Source organism: Schistocerca nitens, chromosome 7 (genome assembly GCF_023898315.1).
Source record: "Schistocerca nitens isolate TAMUIC-IGC-003100 chromosome 7, iqSchNite1.1, whole genome shotgun sequence".
NCBI classification, from domain to species: domain Eukaryota; kingdom Metazoa; phylum Arthropoda; class Insecta; order Orthoptera; family Acrididae; genus Schistocerca; species Schistocerca nitens.
In genome coordinates this window covers 602,378,195-602,400,217 of record NC_064620.1, presented here as the reverse complement: position 1 = coordinate 602,400,217, position 22,023 = coordinate 602,378,195, and the positions used below count along the sequence as shown (strand labels likewise).

The window sequence follows — 22,023 nt, the reverse complement described above, 5'->3', positions numbered from 1 at the left end:
GCTTGCGAGGTGAAAACAGAGCTCACCTTCTGCAGGATAGTCAACAGGGCCAATTGCAGATCTCTGGTACAGGGCTGAGTGGAGGGTCTGAATCAGAGGCTCATATGGTTCTGCAGTTGTGTAGGCTGCAGATTCCTCAGCTTGTGCCAGAGGGTGGTTCAGTTTCAGGTTCTGCTAAATAGGTTGGGAAACCACTACAGGAGGCAGCTACACGGGTAGCAGGGACTGCGTGATGTGGACTGGGCAGTTTTTTAGGTTAGATGGTCTCCAGGAAACACAAAAAGGGCTTCACTCTAAGAGTGCTGGTTGAACACAGGAAGAATGTAGATCCAGAAACCATCAGTGTAACAGCAGTAAATTGTCATAGTTGCGTTGGGAAGGTACCAGAGCTCCAAGCATTTATAGGAAGCACTGATGCTCAAATCATTATAGACACTGAAAGCTGGCTAAAGCTGGAGGTAAGTTCAGTAGAAATTTTTGCATAGGACCTAACAATGTTCAGAAAGGATAGGCTAAATACATTTGGCAGTATCATTTTTGATGGTTTTAGACGCATTTTATCTTGTGGCGAAATTGAAGTAGATAGTTCCTGTAAGTTAGCATGGGTACAGGTCCTCCTTGGCAACTGGAATAAAATAGTAATTGGATCCTATTACTAACCTCCCAACTCAGATGGTACAATTGCTGAAAGGTTCGAAGAAAAGGTTGGTTGGTTTGTGGGATTGAAGGGACCAAACTACTAGGGCCATCAGTCCCAGAAGTTTGAAGAAAACTTGAGTTTAATTTCAAAAATGTAACTAACCCATACAGTTGTAGTTGGTGGTGACTTCAGTTTCCCTTCTATATGTTGGTGAAAATACAAGTTTAAATTTGGAGGTATGCGCAGAACATCATCCAACATTGTGCTAAATGCATTCTCTGGAAATTATTTCTAGCTGTTAGTTTATGAGTCCACTCGAATAATAAACTGTTGTGAAAACACACTTGACCTCTTGGCAACAAATAGCCCTGAACTAATAATGAACATCAAAATGGATTCAGGGGTTAGTGAACATAGGGTTATCATGGCTAGCCTGAATATTGTAACTCCCAAATCCTCTAAAAATAAACAAAAATATACCTATTCCAAAAAGCAGATGAAAATTCACTTGATCCCTTCCTGAGAGACATTCTCCACTCCTTCCAAATCAACAGTGAGGGGGTAAGTGTAAACCAGATGTAGTTTGAATTCAAAGAAATAGTATTGACAGCAATTGAGAGATTTATACCAAATAAATTAACAAACAACAGACGTGATCCCCCATGGTACACAAAACGAGTCAGAATGCTTTTGCAGAAACAATGAAGAAAGCATGCCAAATTTAAACAAATGCAGAACCTCCAAGATTGCCAATCTTGTACAGAAGCTTGAAATTTAGTGCAGACTTCAATGTGAGAAGCTTATAATAGTTTCCAGAGAGAAACTTTATCTTGATACCTGTCAGAAAATTCAGAGAGATTCTGGTCAATGTAAAGTATGCTAGTGGCAAGACAGAATCAATGCCTTATACGTGCAATACCAATGGAAATACTGTCTATGACAGCGCTGCGAAAACAAGTTACTAAACACAGCCTTCACCAAAGACGACGAAGTAAATATTGCAGAATCTGAATCAATAACAGCTGCCAATATAAGAAACTTGGAAGTAGATATCTTCAGAGTAGTGAAGCAACTTATATCACATAATAAAAGCAAGTCTTGTTCAGACTATATACCTGTTATGTTCCTTTCAGAGTATGCTGATGCCATAGCTCCATACTTAACAGTCATGTACAACCGCCCGCTCGTCAAAAGATCTGTACCCAAGGACTGGAAAGTTGCACAGGTCACACCAATATTCAAGAAAGGCAATAGAGTTATCCACTAAATTACAGGTCCATATCATTAATGTCGATTTGCAGCAGGATTTTGGAACATACATTGTGTTCGAACATTGTGAACTACCCTGAAGAGAACAGTCTATTGACAACATAGATTTAAAAAACATTGTTCTTGTGAAACATAAATAACTATTTACTCACACAAAGTGTTGGGTACTTTTGACAAGGGATTTTAAATTTATTCCATCTTTCTAGATTTGCAGAAGGCTTTTGGCACTGTACCTCCCAAGTTGCTTGTAGTCAAATTGCATGCTTATGGAATGTCGTCTCCGTTATGTGACTGGATTCGTGATTTCCTGTCAGAGAGATAGTGCAATACGTAGTAATTGACGGAAACTCATCAAGTAAAATAGAAGTGATTTCCAGTGTTCCCCAAGGTAGTGTTATAAACCCTCTGCTGTTCCTTATCCATATAAAAGATTTAGGAGACAATCTCAACAGCCGTCTTAGGTTGTTTACAGATGATGTTGTTATTTATTATTTAGTAAAGTCATCAGAAGATCAAGACAAATTGCAAAATGATTTAGAAAAGATATCTGTATGGTGAAAAAATTGGCAATTGACCCTAAACAATGAAAAGTGTGACGTCATCCATGAGTTCTAAAAATGTATCTGTTAAACTTCGGTTACACAATGAATCAGTCAAATCTAAAGGTTGTCAATTCAACTAAATACCTAAGAATTACAATGATGAACAACTTAAATTGGAAAGAAGATACAGAAAATCTTGTGGGAAAGGTGAACCAAAAACTGCATTTCATTGGCCGAACACATAGAAGATTCAGCAGCTCTACTAAAGAGACTGCCTACACTGTGCTTGTCCGTCATCTTTTGGAGTACTGCTGCACGTTGTGGGATCTTTACTAGACAGGATTAACGAAGTACATCAAGAAAGTTTAAAGAAGAGCAGCACATCTTGTATTATTGAGAAATGGGGAGAGAGAATCACTGGCATGATACAAGATTTGGAGTGGATATATTTAAAACATGAAATTTCAATCACCAACTTCCTGCTCTGAATGTGAAAATATTTTGTTGATACCGACTTACATAGGGAGAAACGATCATCTTAACAAAATAAGGGAAATCAGAACTCCCATGGAAAGATGTAGGTGTTCATTTTTTCCGCATGCTGTTCAAGATTGGAATAATAGAGAATTATTGTGAAGGCAGTTCAATGAACCCTCTGCCAGGCACTTATGTGTGATTTGCAGAGTATCCATGTAGATGTAAATGCTGAATGAAACACATTTGCCTGTCAAGAGAGCAATGTGTGATGCCTTAAATGACTACTTTAGCAGAACCCAAAGAAATTCTTGTTGTATGTTAAGGCTGTTATTGATAGCAAAGTTAGTGCCCAGTCCCCAGCGAATGAGACGCATTGAAATCGAGGGTAGGAAAGCTAAAGCTGAAATGCTTAACCCTGTTTTCTGATGTTCCTTATTGAGAAGAACCCAGAGAATTGCCCCAATTTGATCCTCATAACACTGAAAAGATGAATGAAATAAGTATTAGTGTCAGTGGTGTTAAAAAACAACTGAAATTGTTAAAAGTGATCAAAGCTCTAGGGCCCGATGGAATTCTTGTCATATTCTACACTGAATTTGTGGCTGAGTTGGCCCCTCTTTCAACTATAATGTGTCATAGATCCCTCAAACAAGAAACCATGCCCAGTTCTTGGAGAGAAGTGCAGGTCACACATGTCTACAAGAAGGGTAGTAGAAGTGATTTACAAAACTACCAACGAATATCCTTGACATCTGTTTGTGGTAAAATCTTAAAAGAGATTCTGAGCTCAAACATAATGAGGTATCTTGAACAGAATGACCTCCTCAATGCCAGTCAGCATGGATTCCGAAAACATTGATCATGTGAAACCCAACTTGCATTTTTCTCTCATGACATACTGAAAGCTTTGGATCAAGGTAATCAGGTCGATTCAATATTTGTTGATTTCCGAAAAGCATTTTACTCAGTACCACACATATGCTTATTGCCAAAAGTACACTCATACGGGGTACTAAGTGAAATTTGTGACTGGATTGAGGACATTTGGTAGTGAGGACACAGTATGTTATCTTTGATGGAGAGCCATCATTGGATGTAAAAGAAACTTTGGGTGTGCCTCAGGGAAGCATGTTGGGACCCTTGCTGTTCATGCTGTATGTTAATGACCATATGGACAATATTAATAGTAACCTCAGACTTTTTGCAGTTGATGGCGTTACGTACATTCGAGTACTCTCTAAAAGAAGTAGCATAAATATTCAGTCAGATCTTGATAAGATTTCAAAGTGGTGCAAAGATTGGCAACTTCCTTTCAATGTTCTGAAATGTAAAATTGTGCACTTGACCAAATGAAAAAGTGTAGTATCCCATGACTACAACATCAGTTAGCCACTACTGGAATCAGCCACCTCACACAAATACCTGTGTGTAACACTTTCTAGGGATATGAAATGGGATGATCACATAGGCTTGTCGTAGTGAAGCAGGTGGTAGACTTCAGTTTACTGATAGCATGCTGGGGAAGTACAATCAGTCTACAAAGAAGATTCCTTCCAAACCACTTGTGCGAACCATCATAGAATATTACTCATGTGTGTGGGACCCGTACCAAATAGGACGAACTGGGGATATTTAACGTATACAGAGGAGAGCAGCACAAATGGTCACAGGTTTGTTTAATCCGTGGGAGAGTGTCACAGAGATACTGAACTAGGAGGCTCTTTAAGATAGATTTAAACTGTCCTGAGAAGTTCTATTAACAAAGTTTCAAGAAGTGGCTTTAAATGTTGACTTTAGGAATATACTACAACACTCTCTGTGTCACTTACATAGGGATTGTGAGAATAAGAATAATTACAGCAACCACAGAGGCATTCAATCAATCATTCTTCCCATGATCCACAAGAGAATGGGACTGGAAGAAACCTTAATAACTGGTACAGTGGGATGTACCATCTGCCATGCACCTCATTGTGGTTTGCAGAGTGTAGATGTAGGTGATGTAGATATAGACGTAAAACGTTGATTGTTTCAGTGTTGGAAAGTGATTTGTTTACAAGTAATGGAACAAGTCCTTCCTTTGTTTAAGAAAAAAGTATTAATGGAATGGCACACATTGTGGCACAGCGATGCTAACAGTGTACCCAGATGTGCTGATTGTACATCTAGAGAATATAATGTGGATTGATGAAACGTGGGTTTATGTGTGTCAGACAAGACTAGTCTTATTGACTGACGACACACGTCACGGAACAATGAGTGTGCCTATAAGACATGGGGTGATGTGAATGAGGCTGTCGCACAGGTATCACGAGATATATGGAAAAAGATCGTGAACCAGTATCATTCCCAGTACTTGCCAGGAACAGATATGAAGTGTCTACTGGATTCCTCATATTCGTGCCAGACAGTCCACTGCCCCACACTTTCCTTACATGACATCCTGAAGTCCATGAATCAAGGCAGCGAGGTAGATGCAGTATTTCTTGATTTCCATAAATCATTTACAGACACAAACTCATCCGAGAAATCCTAATTTAAAGACTTCAAGAACCTCTTTAAATGGTGAGTCAATGACTATACCATAATCTGTTATGTGTCACTCTCGTAGGGGTTGTAAAGACAAGATTACACAAGTGCTTAAGCAACGATTCACCCCACACATTTTGCAGTAATTGTAGCGCTGTTTTTAATAACATGGCTGCTTTGATATGTGGCCCTACATCTAGTAGCTGCAGTTTCTTATTGAAAACAACAAAGAACACACCATTATGTACAACAGTGATGAGACGAGCACCAGAATTAGAAAATCAAGTGAGAACTTTAACTAAAGAATACAAGTGTAGGTAGAGTCCTATCACATGCTATGTCATTTTATTATGACATGTAACTGCCCAAGACTGTGAGTTGAACCTTCACCTTGCAAGGGTGATGCACAGAGAGCTTGGCTGCACTAATGGCATGATGCTGGGAACATTTTCTTTTTTTTCTTCTTCTTCTTTTTTTCCTTTTTTTAAAAAAATAATTACAGACTAAGTTCTTTGTAACTGTTCCTGTGTTCCCTCTTGTGTGTTTATATTGACCTATCTGTTCTGTTTGGCCTCTTTGTATCCGGAGCACTGACACGTTTGTATTCTGCCTATCTCACTGCCAAAGCAGGTTGGCCCACCTGGTGGTCCATCGTCTGTGCTTCTGGTTTCCCAGACTTGAAATTAGCTGATTGTCAGACTGCCGTGATGCTTCATAGAACCATCGGGCAGTCTGTTTTGTGTGCTCCCTTATCATGGGGATCCCTGTTCCCTCACGCAAGGCCCTGGTTGGGTGGTCTTCCAGTTAAGCGCAAGGTGAGTCACAGAGCTGTCCCTTCCACCCCGTGGAGCCAACAAATGTTTGTATCGACTGTGTTCCCCCACACTGAAGGTGCATATTCTAGCACTGGTCAGATCAGTGCCAGATACAGCGTAATTCTTCAGTGTGGAGGAAGTGTTGATTCTGGGTTAGTAGGGATATAGTATCTTCAGACGTGCATGTGCTTTCCCCCAGGCCTCACAGATATGCAGCTTCCAGGTGAGGTGCTTATCGAGAGGTACTCTAACATTTTTGATGACTAAGAGTGTTTGAAGTGTATATGCAAACTCCCCACTTCTCTTACATGAGTTGACTTACTTGGTATGCACAGGTGATCTTCTTCTCTGGGTAGCTGGCTACATCAATCTCTAAAAACTTCTCCGAAGAATGATGCTAGTTAAAGGAATATATAAGACTCTTTCTCTCTCTCTTTGTGAAATACTGAGGTACTCGAAGAATACTCTTCAACAACTGTCGGTATATTTGAACTTCCACAAAGAACAAAATACACACTTCACACATAAACAATTGACTTCTTGTAAGTCACCCATGTCGTCTCACATTAGAAACAATTAAGTTACATTTACAACAGAGTTGGTTTGATGACCACGACTCTATTATACAGGAATTATACACGTCTTGCCTCTAGCATGTTCAAGTTAAAAGTTACCAAAAATCTTTTTTCACTCAATTGTTCTTTCGTCACTAACAATAGTCACAGCTACACAATAGCACAGCCTAACACAGAAGTTCCTTGATGCTGCCGTGTGCTTTCATTATGACTTCCATGGACCGACTGACAAGTACTTGTCAGTGCCGTTCGACCTCCGTGTCTACAGTCTTTGCACGACAATCTTCAAACCTACACACACAGACAGGTGACACGCAGTAGACATGGTTCCTTTCTCCCACTCACATCTAAAATATTGTGTGTTCGAGACGGTGGAAGGCCTAGGGGTTCTAGAATTTATGCAGAAATTCTCGAAACACTACAGTAACTACAGTACTCCTAGATACTTAGCCGTGCGAGACCAGGGGGTAGGGACTCCCACGATTCACAGTGGCTGAAAATCCATGGGCACTCTACGTCACATTATTACAACAGCCTGGCTTTTAATGCCATTGAATGTAAGGTGCCATTTTGTAACCCACGCTCTCAGGACATCGCATGCCTCCTGTAAGTGGTGGCAAATGATGTCAGTCGTTAGGGAACACGCAAAGAGTGCAATGTCATCTGAATATAGTACAAGGGGTACCCTGGCTGTGCACGGTACATCAGATGTATACAGCAAGTACAGCAGGGGGCCGTGAACCGACTCCTGCACATATAGGCCTATTAGTTGACATGCCGTCTTTGGCACAAATGTGAAAAGTCTGGTCACGCAGATGCGTCACAATGAGTCTGGCGTGTAGGATCAGAACCCCCGGTACAAAAAATTTGTAGAGGAGGCTCTTGCGCTACCCACACTCGAAGGCTCTGGAGATGTCAAGAAATACTGGCCTCGAGTACTCTCAATGCTCCAGGGATCCCATTGCATCCTCTACAACACGCAGTAGTTGGTGTTGCATGCTGTGGCCTTGCTGGAAACCAGACTGCTCTGTGGGAATCAGCCCCTCCTTGTTCACATGCTCCACAAGCCGTTTGATGTAGATTCTTTCGTATACCTTAGATAGAACAGGCAGCAGACTTATCAGCTGATAGTTTTGTGGAAGCCTCACATCTTTGCCTTGTTTTGGGATGGCAACCACCTCTGCGTGTTCCAAGCAGAGGGGTGGTTGCCAGTCTGCAAAACATAGTTGAAAGCATTTGTGATAGGCTGCAGTGCATCAGGTGGCAGTTGTTTCAGCATAAGAGCTTCCACCTGGTCACAGCCGCAGGCCTTCGTGATATTTATGGAGCAGAGTTGGACGTCTACTCCCTCCTCAGTGACAGATTCAGTAGCATCACCTGCGTCATGTGCAAGTAAAATGGGGAGCCATTGTTGCACAATTTGTGTGTGTTCTTCATCTATATTATCCTCTATTGGCATGAAGTTATTCGCAGAGCTGTCAGCCGAGACATTAGCCTCGGAGTCAGGCTCTCAGACAACCCCTCTGTCGAATTGCAGAGGAGGAAGACAGTGCCCTTTCCTTAAGAACTGCTTAGTTATTCACCAGGCAGAGCCATCTTCAACAACATATTCTTGTGAGCAGCTTTAATCGGCAATGAGAAGAACAAAAACAAAGGAACAGTCTTTTCGTCAGTATGCAACAATTAAGCCATCCTTTGCATTAACGCTATGAATACTTTGACATCCAGTATTTCCACTCTTGTCATGAAAAGAAAATGGCAGATTTCAGATGTCCAGTGTGCAATTTGTTTTAAAACAGCTGTTTCTCATTTTTTTCCACGAATTTCATATTTCTCCGAGGTAGCACGTACGATGCGGCAGATAGATCAAAAGGCTCGCTGTACCACCTGCTGTGCCGTGTGCCGCTGGCCCACTTGATTGTTCACAGTGAGCAACAATGCTCTGCCCAACAGGGACACTCCACAGCTCAGCAAAGGGCTCGTGAGCTGGAACAACCTGTTGTAGAAGATGTATCTTCTGTCACATGCAGCCATTATAAATTATAAGCCACAAGCAAATGGAAAGAGTTACATTCACTTCCCTATCTTGTCATCAGGGTGATGTGAGCATATATGTTCATTCTGTTCTGAAGCTGAAGATAAAAGTATGTCGGATGTAAATAGTGAAAGAAAGGCTGAGTTTCTATTTCTTGAAATAAATAGATCTAATAGTAAATTTTGAAATAGAGTTATCTGTAAACCACTCAGAATTAGCACATATCGTCCACTCAACCTTGCCTTCACTAGCGTCATAGTACAAATGTGTAATTGGGACACACAAATACAGACAGGTGGTTAAATTTTGGCACTACGGAGAATTTTAGGAGATGATTCCACTCTAACAATATGAGTATTATTCATCTGGATCCAACCTATTATATGCTACACAAAGGAAAATCTGATGGTATTTTTCAAGCCTGTGGAAATAAATGAAACAACTTTTCCTCAATATAGTCTGATCTCAAGATGCTATGAAATTATCTGGCACAAGATAGCCTCTTTGCAAATAGAAGTGCTTTTCTTGAAACATTCTCACACAGTACAGAAAGCAATCAGAATTTCGTCTGAGACAGTAACTAATGACAGTGTGAGCATAGATGTGATTGAAACCATTGTCAGTATTATAATTCCATTTTTCACAGTGGTCACCCAGGAGAGATCATCCAAAATTACCAGCCTACTCAACATATTACCCATAAGAAGCTAAAGCTGTGGAGTATGATGTTCATGAACAACTGATGTAGTATCTTAAAACTTAAAACATCCGCAATAAATATCAGTCAGGCTTCCGAAAACACTACAGCATAGCTACTGCCTTAATCAAAGTAATTGATGTCATCAAATGTGCCATGGACAGACATCAAGCAACCATTTTAACATTGCATGATTTCAGCAAGATTTTTGATATTTTATAAAAATGAAACAGTGGAATTTCTTAAACAATGCAGCACTGTGGTACAACAGCTTGTCTCGGACACAGATTGCTAAGCATCATCTGTGGATCAGATAAGTTATCATGGATACATTTGCTCTCTGGAGTCCTGCAGGGTGCAATGGTAGTCCATTGTTTTTCTCACTGTATATCGAAGATATTTCATCTGTGCTTTATTCTTTTAATAATTGCTTATATGCTGACAACACCCAATTGTATATAAGCACCAGTCTGAAGAACATTGCAACTGCCATATGAGGTATGAATAAAGATGACCTTTGTTCAGTGATAAGATGGGCACAAAGCCTGGGTCATAAACTAAGCCCTAAGAAGTCACAGGTCATCCTCATATAACACTAAACGTTGATTAGTGGACATTTTCTTGAAACAGTTCTTCCAATACTTATTGATGATATCCATTTACCCTATCAAAAGTTAGTAAAAGGTCTCAGCTTAATTGTGGATGAGCATGTATATTGGGAAGATCAGATTGCTATAACATGTGGGAAATGTGTCTCTTGCTTACATACAATCAGAAAGCTTAGAAAAATATTCCCACTTTAAATAAAACGAAAATTAGTCCAGTATTTAGTTGTGCCGAACATTTACTACTGTGATGTAGTCCAGCATGGCAAAAATAGGTGACTCAAACTAGCTATGAATTCTTGCATAAAATATGTGTGTAACATTCACTTGTTTGATTGCATCAGCCCTTCCTGTGCTCAGTTAGAGTGGATGCAAACAGATAGGTGAAGTTATTTTCACAAGCTGTTTCCTTCATCAGTTTCTTAATCACTGATGTGCTCATTACCTTTCCTCACATACCAAACACCTCCATCCCATAACTGCAATATCAGGCCAGACATGTTCATTAGAGTGGCTGAACCTTTTGATAACATTAAATCTTTGTACATCTCCTTTTCCATTCCAGGTATACTGCTGTAGAACAAACTACCTAGTAACCTTTAATTTATCCAGATCTTCTCTGCATTCAGTAGGAGATTAAAGGATTATCTTTTATCGTAGGTGTGGTTTCCATCTTGGAATATCACAGCTTTTTCCTTCTGTCCAACAGTGAACCAGTATCTCCGTCACATTTTCAACACTATCCCTGCTTGCCCCGTCCCGGTATATTTCTGTTGTCTTCCTTCCTTATGATCTGCTGTTATTATCCTATTACTTCTCACTCTTGCTCTGGCCAGTCAACTTTTTCTCCACATTTAATTCCTTCTGTACTATTAGCATACATTTCTGCTACATGTCAGTACTTTCACTGCACAAGACTGTAACAAGGAATTTGTTTATAACAACATTAATAACACAGACATATCTGAAATTCTATATACTCAGTACTGTATTTGTTATTCCTATTATTATTATTATTATTATTATTATTATTGTTGTTGTTGTATACTGCTCATGTACTATCCATAAAGATGTTGGGTTGGGTGTAAGACATGGAGACATGGACTGAAGGCCTTAATCTTCACAGGTGAAATAAATGAATAAATAAAATTTTAAGATGTATAGTTCTTGTGCATGTGAATGACCTCATTGTAAAAGTATACTGATTGGCACCACATATAGGGCTGGGCAGGGAGGGGGCGGGGCATTACGTAATGTCCAGCAGCACACAAAGCTGTTTCTCGAGTGACCTGCATATTTTATCAACATTTTGTTGGTGCAATCACAACAAAGTTCTCGAGTAGAACAAATGGTCATAGATAAAGTGTTTACATTATCAGAATTCATTGTCTTGTTGATAAAAGTGATGATAAAAATTGTAGATTCATTCATGCACTAATTCATTAACATAGTGTATTTCTTAGATACTTTCAAATAAAAATTCAACCCAGTTTAATGGTTCAGTGCCAGGAATGCTAGATCCCTTAACTGGGTAGGTAGATTAAAGAATTTATAAAGAGAAATAGATAGGTTGAAGTTAGATACAGTGGGAATTTGTGAAGAATGGTGGCAGGAAGGACAGGACTTCTCCGGCAAGTGAGGATAGATTTATCAACACAGAATTAAATAGGCGTAATGCAGGAGTTGCCTAATAATGAATAAGGAAGTAGGTATGTGGGTGAACTATTAAATAGCATAGTGAACACATTAGCATAGCCAAAACCCACCACAACAGTTCAAGTTTCTATTTATACCTGCTCCACAGGTGAGAGAGAGATTGAAAGAATGTATGTTGAGATGAAAGAAATTATTCTAATAGTTGAGGGAGAAAGAAATTTAATTGTGATGGCTGACTGGAATTCTATAGCAGGAGAACATGAACTGGGGAAAGGAATGAAAAGGGGAGTTGCTCTGTACATTTTTGCTAAGAGCACAACTTAATCAGTGGTAACACTTGGTTCAAGAATCGCGAAAGAATGTTTTATATGTGGAAGAGCCATTATAGTACCAGGAGGTTTCAGTAATAATGGTAAGACAGAAATCTAGAAACCACATGTAATTTGTAAAATATTCCAGGAGCAGATACGGACTCTGATCATAGTTTACTGATTATGTACTGCAGATTAAAACTGAAGAAATTGCAGAAATATAAGGAAATGGGATCAGGGTAAGTTGAAAGAACCAGAGGTTGTTGAAAGTGCAGGTGGTTAAATAGGTAAAATGTCAAGGCCCGGTAAAAGCCCTTGAATAACTCTTGAGGTGAGATTTGAGAGCTGAAATAGAAGGCAGCAAATGGTTAAATAGATAAAATGACAAGGCCCAGTAGAAGTCCTTGAATCACTCACGAGATATTTACTTTCATTGTTGAAAGCAAAAAATATACATAAGCAAAGCAAGTGAAAGGGAATATAGACTAAGACGTCTAAAATATGAGATTGACAGAAAGTGCAAAATGACAAAGCAGGAATGGCTGGAGGTGAAATGCTAAAGCAATAGAGGACTGTATGGCTATGGGAAACATAGAGGCCACCTATAGGAAAATTAAAGAGACATTTGGAAAAAAAAGAAACAGTAATGACTAACGGCTGCAGTGGTATACCATGGATAAATAAAAACAGTTTGGTACATCATTGCAAGCAGTCAAGGAAACGAAGGAGAATTTTGGAAAGAGAGTCAGAATTCATGGAGAAGAACTGAAAGCTTGCTGATGATAGTGTAATAGCCAGAGACAGTGACATATTTGGAAGATCAGTTGAACAGTGCCTTGAAAAGAGATTTACAATGAGTAATAAGAAACAACAGTAATGGGATATTGTCGAATTATGTCATATAATGCTGAGGGAATAACATTAGGAAATATTACAGTAAAACTAGTAAATGAGTTTTATTATTTTGGCTGCTGGTGGAAATAGAGAGGATATAAAGTACAGACTGGCAATTCTATATAAACTTTAGTGTTGGGACATCTTTCTTGAAATGTAGGCTTGTACAGAAGGGAAATGAGGGTGATAAACAGTTCAGAGAAAAAGACAGTAGAAGTTTTCGAAATGTAGTGCCACAGAAGATTGCTGAGGATTGGTTGTGTAGATTGGGTAACTAATGAGGAGGTACTGAATGAAATTGGTGAGAAAAGAAATTTATGGCACAACTTTACTAAAGGAAGGGATTCGCTGATAGGACACATTTTGACGCATCAAGGAATAGTTAATTTTATAAATTGAGGGAACGAGTAGCAGTTGTAGAAGAACTCCACAGCTTGATTACAATAAGCAGTAGATTACAGTAGTTATGCAGACATAAAAAGCCCTGCACAGGATAGAGTAACATGAAAGAGCTGCATCAAACCAGTCTTCCGACTGAAGACTCCAACAGCAACAGCCAACTGTTTTCTGTTCTAACCCAAGAACACTGTATCTTTATTAAATGACAAAGCATAAATACATGAGAGACAAAGTATGTATGACAGACAACACAAGTAGCCGGCAGTTCCTTGCGCTATGGCCTATACAGGTGTCAGTTCTAACAGGAGGCGCAGCCAGCAGGCTGTGCACGCAACTGCTGTTGTACTAGCAGACCAGGTGGCTTTTAGTGATCAAATCGAACACAGACTTCACACGCAAACTGTGAAGTGGTGCACACACGGATTTGGCAGTTACAGTATTTCCATTCTTCTACGACATTGGCAGGTATTGGAACTATGATGAAGCTGACACTCAACCCATAAGTGTTCCCTTGCATCGACCTTTTGTTCATACAAATGAGTTTAAGAAGATAATGATACTGAGTGTTGCAACATTAGCCCTTCAAGCTGTATACTCAAAAAAAATCCTGAAATGTTAGCCATTGGTAAAATTCTATCTATTTCATTTATTTATAACTTCCTAGATGTTTTACATCAGTTTTGGATTGTGACATCAACATGAGTTCACTATCACATACCTCAACGCACTGTAGCATGATTCTGCCTATATGAAATAGACACGTATAAGATGCAGTCTCCATCGGGGAAGACATCAAGCATGAATGGGTGAAGATGGTTCACAAAACTGTTCACTTAGTCAACAGCTGTCACAGTGCCTTCGATTAGTACCACTAGTATCCCTGAAGGCTGGGTGAATGCCCCCATAACATAATATTGTCCCGACTGGCCTGTGTCCTGTTTGCAGTGCATATTTTGAACAGCAGTTTGCCTCGATAATGACGTGTCTGGATATGACCACTAACCTGATGTACGAAGAAACGTGATTCATCCAGTGAGGTGACACATTTCCATTGATCCATTGTCCAATCTCAGTGATCTTCACTGTATTCATAATTGGCCATATTAAGTCAACACAGGTACACTTATGGGTTGTCTGCCATGGAGCCCCATATTCAACAATATGTGCTGAATGATGTGTTCCAGAACACTTTTGCCTGCAACAGCACTGTACTCTTATCATCATATCTACCATAGATCACTGCCTATCCTAGTTTACAGATTGGGAAAGCCTCCAACATCCATATTTTCTGACGAGGTACAGAGGATTAACACCTTGTTGCTTACTTGTGGTTTCACCGTCCTTTGGCCACTTCCCATAGTCCTCAGGACATAAGCACATGAACAGCTGACCAGCTTCACCATTTCTGAGATGCACATAACCAGGTATCAGGCTATAACAATCTTCCCTCTGGAAAAGTCACTTATGTTAGCGGATTTACCCATTTGTGGCCAGTGTGGTCACTCTGCTTATATATTTTCGTTACTGTGGCGTATGCTCACAATGCAACCAGATGGCATTCAGTCTCACGGTGGACCGTGTCGTAATGTTTTGGCTCATCAGTGTATATTGTGACATTGCAAGTAGGGTTGCTTGCTGTGAATCAGTTGTAAGCCTGTTACACTATTCTTTTATCTATGTCTGGTATGGGTGCATTTCAGCCTTTTATCAGCATACTTGTATCGTCAGCAAGCATGTGAGCTTTTGAAGTGTACTCCAATATCTTTAGTAAACCATTATTTAGGAAGAAAATGGGTGTGGAATGTATTAGAATGAGAGGGGAGGGAGACTTTGAAGAGAACATTATGGATGTAGATTAATGAATCAAATGTAAGTGGTGGGGAGTTGTTTATGAGGGGGGAAGGGGAGACGTATTGCGTCAGATGTAGAGGGGGGGGGGGCGGCAGGAGCTTGTAGAGGATGGGTTCTGGGGCTTGTGGGAGCATGTATTTATGGGAAGGGGGAGGTCAAAGTAGCACAGCAGCCACTGAAGTTAAGCATGTCATGCTGAATGGCCACACATTTGTTGCTATAATTATATAATATATATAATAATAATCTGTGGTGATTTTGCCCACATAACAGACTGTGCAACATGAATGCAACATTTTTTCTCCACTCAGGCTACTATTTATTTAAACTTTTCCTTTGTTTCACAATCAGTTTTGGCTTTCCAATACGTTATCCAGTGGTTATTTGAAAAAAAGTTGCATCTTGTGTTTGAGTTCTGTTTTTGTAACTGTAACCCATAGATAAATATTAATTAATTACTCTGGAATGTTACAGGCTACATCTGAACCACAGAAACCTGAAGAGGTACTGGTCTCTGACATGGATGTTGAAAAATGGAAACTGGAAGTGGAAAGAGTCCTTCCCCAATTGAAAGTCACAATCAAACCAGGTTTGTTCTATAAATGAAGTTGATAGTAAAGTTGCATTTTATGTACTAAGTTTCATTATTTTTTTCTTTCTTCTCAAGATTAGATACATATGTTCAGTACCAAGTAAAATTCTACAGATTTAATTATCCTCGCAGAGGAACCAAGAGGATGGGAAAGGAAAAAAAACGTGTCTATGTGTAGAAAGTGATGGGGAAGGCATTTAATTTTTCTTCTCATTAAAAATAGACTTTTTTGCATTAAAAAAGGCCTTGAAGGGTCAACGATTCATATTGGATGAGGATGTGCAGCAGGCAGTTACAGACTTCTTCATGCGGCAGGGCAGTGTGTTTTACCGTGGGTATCTTCAACCAATTGCGTCGGTGGAATGGTTGCCTCAGTGCTCACTGTGACTTTGACTGATTGGCATACTGATTCTGGCCTGTACAGTCTTTTAATGGAAACTTTTTGACTGCCCTTTATGCTTGACCATATGGTTTAACTTTCTTTTTTATCAGTTCCTAATGAACTTTATTAAGAGGCATACTAGGGTATCATGAATAATGTGAATCATAAAAAAGGAACAAAAACTATCAACATTTCTTATGAACAGCTGCAGCACTCACGTTACTGGAAACTGTTTCAGACCAGAAAATTTATTTAGTTTGAAAGAATAATTTAGACACATCTTACATATTTTCCATTTGGTGGTGTCTGAGTGTAATAGAAGTGTGATTTTATGTTAAAACTCATATAATGTTCAGAATTATTACTAAAGACACATTGAGGATACTACTCCAGCAGGACATGGAAGAAATAAAACATAAATTCTACGTAGGATAGCCAAGTGAGGTGATGCAGTGAGTAGCAAATTAGAACTACGTTTTGAAGAAATAAGGTCCAAGCCATCATCCAGCCATGCATATTATGGTTTCTGGGGTGTCTGTTAAACATGTCAGATTATTAAAGGGATGATGGCTTCAAAGAACCAAATTCCACTTTATCTGATCAAAATTTCTACATCTGCATGGATACTCTGCCAAACACTGTTAACCACTGTTGCACCAGTTATTAGGAGTTCTTCCTTTGGAGTGGAGAAAGAATCATTGCTCAAACACTTCTGTCCACACTATAGCTGGTCTAATCTTGTCTTCTTGATCTGTTCAGTAGTGGCACGTAGTGTGTGCTCCAACTGGAATGATCTCATTGTTGATGGAACATTAAATCCAATACTTTCTCTTTTGTAAGGAACACAATTTTAAAGAACAAATATCTCAAAGAAGGAAAGAACAATAACAATTAATTAATGCTAAAATTGTGATGTCTATAACATGTGATAAAGAAAACATGCAGAAGACAAATTTCCCTCGACAGCAGGACAATTTAGAAATACAAAAAAGGTCAAGAAAAGGATTGGATTGACAAATGTTCTCAGCAAAGATTAATGGAAGAAATTCACTGTAAAAAGAATAAAAACTTCAGAAGTTGTGATGGAGGGAAAGTTTTGGAAGTATTTATAATTACAAAGGAAAGTATCTGGGACTTTGCGTTACACTGCATACTGCAGATAAACAATATATGAGAATTCTTTTACTAAATGAAAGTAAGTTCAGCACTGAGGGTGTAGATACAGTACAGGAATGTCTACAGGTAATTATTGGTAGAATAAATGACTACTTGTCTTGAAGATGGAGTGCTGAGTGGTGTATAGATACATCAAAAGTAGAGCTGACATCTTGTTTTAGATTAAGACTTACACATTGGCTTAGAGCAACAAATTTAATCATATAAATGCAAACACTCATCTAGAGTAGTGTACTAGGCTGGAGAGCACGCAGAATTATGAAGGGAGGAGGAGAAGATTGTATGAGTTAAGCAGTGAAAGGATGAACAGGGCTGTAGAATAGTGCAGTTACAGTTCCATGTAAAGGGGGTTGGGGGCTTGATGGAACATGAAAGAGGCAACGAGATGAAAAATTCTGAGAAAGATACTTAAGAAATAAACTAGACTGTGCAAGAGTATGACTAAAATAGGTGTACAGGTGAACTGCTATTAACAGTTTTGCATGTGCATGCCACAAAATTGTAACTTTCAGCACAAATTTAACATTTTATGTCCGTAACTGGAAGAGGGACAACACGTTATTGATATGCCACTGGTAGTGAGGAGCAGTGCTTTATTATGTCACTGAACGTGGAATGTGATTAACAAGAAAATAAGACTTAGTGCTTGACGTCAAGAAGATAAGATGTAAAAAAGCTTCCAGAATAGAAGTTTTATTGCCCAGATTGCAGCTGATACGTATCCTGATCACCAGTTTCAGCAAAGTTAAATTGCCATCTTCAGGTAATCGGATACATGAATTATAATGCCACTGTGTGGCCATCGAAAATGTGGAAGTAAACTCACAGAGAAAACACTCCCGTGCAACACTAAGTACACTGAAATAGAAACCATAACAGTATCAATAAGGTATGGAGGTGTCAAATACAATCCGCCGCTGTCAGATGTGTGTAGGTTGATAACCAGCTCCATACTCAAGTACTGAAGTACGGAGCTGTGGCTGTGGCTGTGGTGAGGGTACAGAGCAACATGCTCTCGAGGGGGTCTGGCCATGGCTTGCTCTGCGAAATGGAAGGTGCAGCTACAGGTACTTTCGGAGGAGACCGGCTCGGCGACAGACAGGAAGGTTAACAATTAAGGAGTGCTGCCAGTAGGAGACCAGTGGTTGGCAGTTAGTGTTGCACAGAGCCCTCTTCATGGAAACATTAAAGGTATTTGAGACGTGAGATGTAAGGGGCCAGCTAATGTCGTGCTCCCTGCAGACCAAATGTGTGAGCAGGAGAAATGGGGCTATGGGAAGCGGCTGATGCGTACCTGAAACTGGACAGAATGCACTGTGTGTGTGTGTGTGTGTGTGTGTGTGTGTGTGTGTGTCCACAAGTGCAAAGAACTGGGTGAGAATTCAGGAATGGCTACAGTGATCGAGGGAAAGGTGGAGAAATGCAAGGGAACGCAGGAGACAAGTAGGTGGACCAGTAACTCACTGGGTGCAGGTGCATCGTGGAAGAAGAGAGTGCAAGTGCGTGAGTGCATGTACAATAGTGCATGTTGATCCATGGTGGAGTGCATTGAAACATATGGGAGAGTGTTGGCACATGTGGGAGAGTTTTATCACACATGGCAGAGTGTTTAGGGAAACAAGGAAAGTAGGTAATGCAAAGACTGCATTTTATTGGTAGAACCCTTAGAAGATGCTACATGTTCTGTAAAGAGAGTGCCTACACTACGCTTGTCTGGCCTCTGCCAGAGTATTGCTGTGTGGAATGAGATCCTTACTAGACAGGATTGACAGAGAAAGTCCAAAGAAGGGCAGCACTTTTTGTATTATTGCAAAATAGGAAGGAGACTCTCATGGATATAACAAGCAGGTTGAGATGGCAGTTGTTAAAACACAAGTGTTTTTCATTGTGCTGAGATCTTTTCACGAAATTTCAGTCTCCAACCTTTTCCCTCTGAGACCAAAACTATTTTATTGATGCCATCCTACTTTGGAAGATATTAATTAAGAGAAACGAAGCGCATTTGGGAGATTTAAGTGTTCATTTTTCCCACATGCTCTTCAATGGTGGAACGGTAGAGAAATAGTTTGAAGGTGATTCTGCCAGGCACTTAAGTGTGATTTGCAGAGTGGTCATTTACATGTAGGTCACAAGAAGAGACATGCTTGTTGCATAAGATATGCTGTCCCATCTGTAGGGCATGGGGGCATTGTCACTGTACAGTGCAGCTGGGCCAGGAAGCAATGCCATGGTTCAAAACACTGCAGCTGCATTCCCGTAGCTGAAAAAGTTGCAGGAGCAATAGTTGTAGTGCTGGAGTAGCTATGGTGATCATGGAGATGAGAACAGTGTGTATGAAAGAAAATGCCACCCACATAAGCCTGTTCCTCATTGCCACTTGTATTTCTGTGATTGCAATGGAGTCAACACACTTATTGTTATGCCTCTGGTAATGAGGAGTAATGCTTTATTATATCTCTGAATGGAACATACCAACAAAGTAAGAACAACGAGAAATAAGATTAACACTGTATCCACCAATTGGATGTTCTCCGAGAGGCTATGTTTGATCACTGAAATAGTAAATTCCCACAGTGTCCTTAAATACCAAATCCCATGAGGCAGTGGTCAGCAGTGACCTTTGGTAGCATCTGGTGATGGCTGAGCAGCTCGGAGAATGTGGGATAGTTAGCGACCAGTGAAGCTGTGGTTGACGGGTGAACAGCAGCCGCATAGTGATGGTGTAGGGGCTCATGGAGTGTGTGGAGTGGGACCCATGAAGTTGTGGCAAGTGGCAGATGGCAACTGCTCAGGGACACAGCGATTTGACTCGGAAATGTACCACAGGCAGAATCGTTAGAGGCTGTGGTTGACAGTGTTGACAGCTTGGCTGCTCGTGGAGATGGCTGGTGTCCAGGACTGGAACTCAGCAGAACTCTGCGGGCTATGCACTAGACAGCTGGTTATAAGCACATCCACTGGAAGATTACATGATTATTTTCTGGGCAGCCTGTGACTGGCATAGAAAAATAGTTCTGTAATTGTGATGCAGCCTTGAGCGATGAGGGTGCTTCGGTGTTGTGTGGAACTTTTTGTAAGTCTGCAGGTAAGTATGCTTATTTATATCAGCTGTGGACATGAAGCCTCTAGTGTTCCTTACTGGCCATCACATTTTGATGAGACAGTCACCGCCAGGCTGAATGTGTTACGGTACAACCAAATTTCCAAGGTGTATTGCACCAGGATATCATAGTAATTATGCTTGCCAACAGTGGCTCCACAACAAGCCAGAGGGCTGAGCTCCAGAAGAGAAATAAAACTTGACATGTGAGTAAATCTACAGAGGAACAGAGAGTCCAAGTACCATTAGAAACAAAAATGGAGCTAAAAACAAAATGCAACCAACATGATTGCCTGAGCTCTAGCATGTGGAAACAGAGCTTGGTGTAAGGTGAATACCATGTCTGAGGTATTTGAAATCAGTGTAAGACCTAACGGGCTTGGCTTATTGCTGCTGACAGGTGAACACCTGAGTCAGTGGACATGTGCGTACAATGCTTCCTGTGCACTGTCTGTGACAGTTTACAGTATTACTCTGCCACAAAACCCACACAGATCATCTGCTTTCAAGTCCATGTCCACTAGTGGGATTGCTATATCCCTCCCCCCTGAAAGGACCGTATATGGCTGAAGATGGCCCCATTTGTGATCTGACTTCCGTCACAAAATCAAGAGAGGGTGTGAGATTCCCCATCAGGGGATGTATCCCGGAAGTAGGCAATACTTACGCGGCAGATGCCTACAGAGTGGTGGAAGATTGCAGTGACTAGTGTAATGGTTGGTCTCCCTGCATTGACAGGGGCGAAGACTCATCTGTGGGTGGGAAAAGGAGGGCACTGGTTTCATTTCCATGGGCTCTGCAGCTGTAGCCACAGGGGCAATCACTGCCTGCTGGTAGAGGGTGATATGCCCATTCCTTCAGCTATATCATACAAGGGCCCTGGTGCAGGAGGCATAGATCCTCACACTGTAACGCAGCAGGAATGACTACTCTGGGAGAGAGGTCTTCTGTAGACAACAACAAAACACTGTCAAAAACAGGGAGCAGGAGCTCCAAAGCCTTATCTGAAGCGAGCCCTGTTGAATAAACTGAACCACCTGCCGGAGAACTGTGTTGGCAGCAATGGCCTGCACTTCAGTATCAAGATGGAAGCAAAGCAATTCTTCACAATCAAAGTTGGGAATAGCACCCACAGGAAGGTGGCACAAGGCATCCGCATTGCCATCCTTAGATGCAGATCGAAAATTGATTTTGCAATTGTAGTGAGACAAGAACAGCATCCAGAATTGTAGACGGGGTGCTGCCTTGTCAGGCAAGGAAGTGTGAGGGTTGAATAAGGAAATCAAATGTTCATAGTCAGTAATAAGGAGAAACTTTGAGCTACACAAAAAAAACATGAAATTTCTGGACAGCGTAGATTATGGCAAGAGTCTCTTCTTCCACCTGAGAGTAATGGTGCTGTGCCAGAGTGAAAGTTTTAGAGGTGAAAGCAACAGGTCATTCAGAGCTGTCAACATTTTGGTGTGCTAGGATCACAC

At 40.5% G+C, this 22,023-nt stretch overlaps 1 protein-coding gene across 3 annotated transcripts in view; it reads left to right on the top strand.

Moving 5' to 3' along the window:
- Window positions 1-22,023, top strand: part of LOC126195262 (intraflagellar transport protein 57 homolog) — a 177,223-nt gene that overhangs the window by 113,097 nt on the left and 42,103 nt on the right. For all 3 annotated transcript variants that reach the window (XM_049933787.1, XM_049933788.1, XM_049933789.1), the window contains exon 6: window positions 15,770-15,884. In XM_049933787.1, coding sequence (XP_049789744.1) covers window positions 15,770-15,884 — 115 coding nt within the window. The remainder of the gene's footprint in view (window positions 1-15,769; window positions 15,885-22,023) is intronic.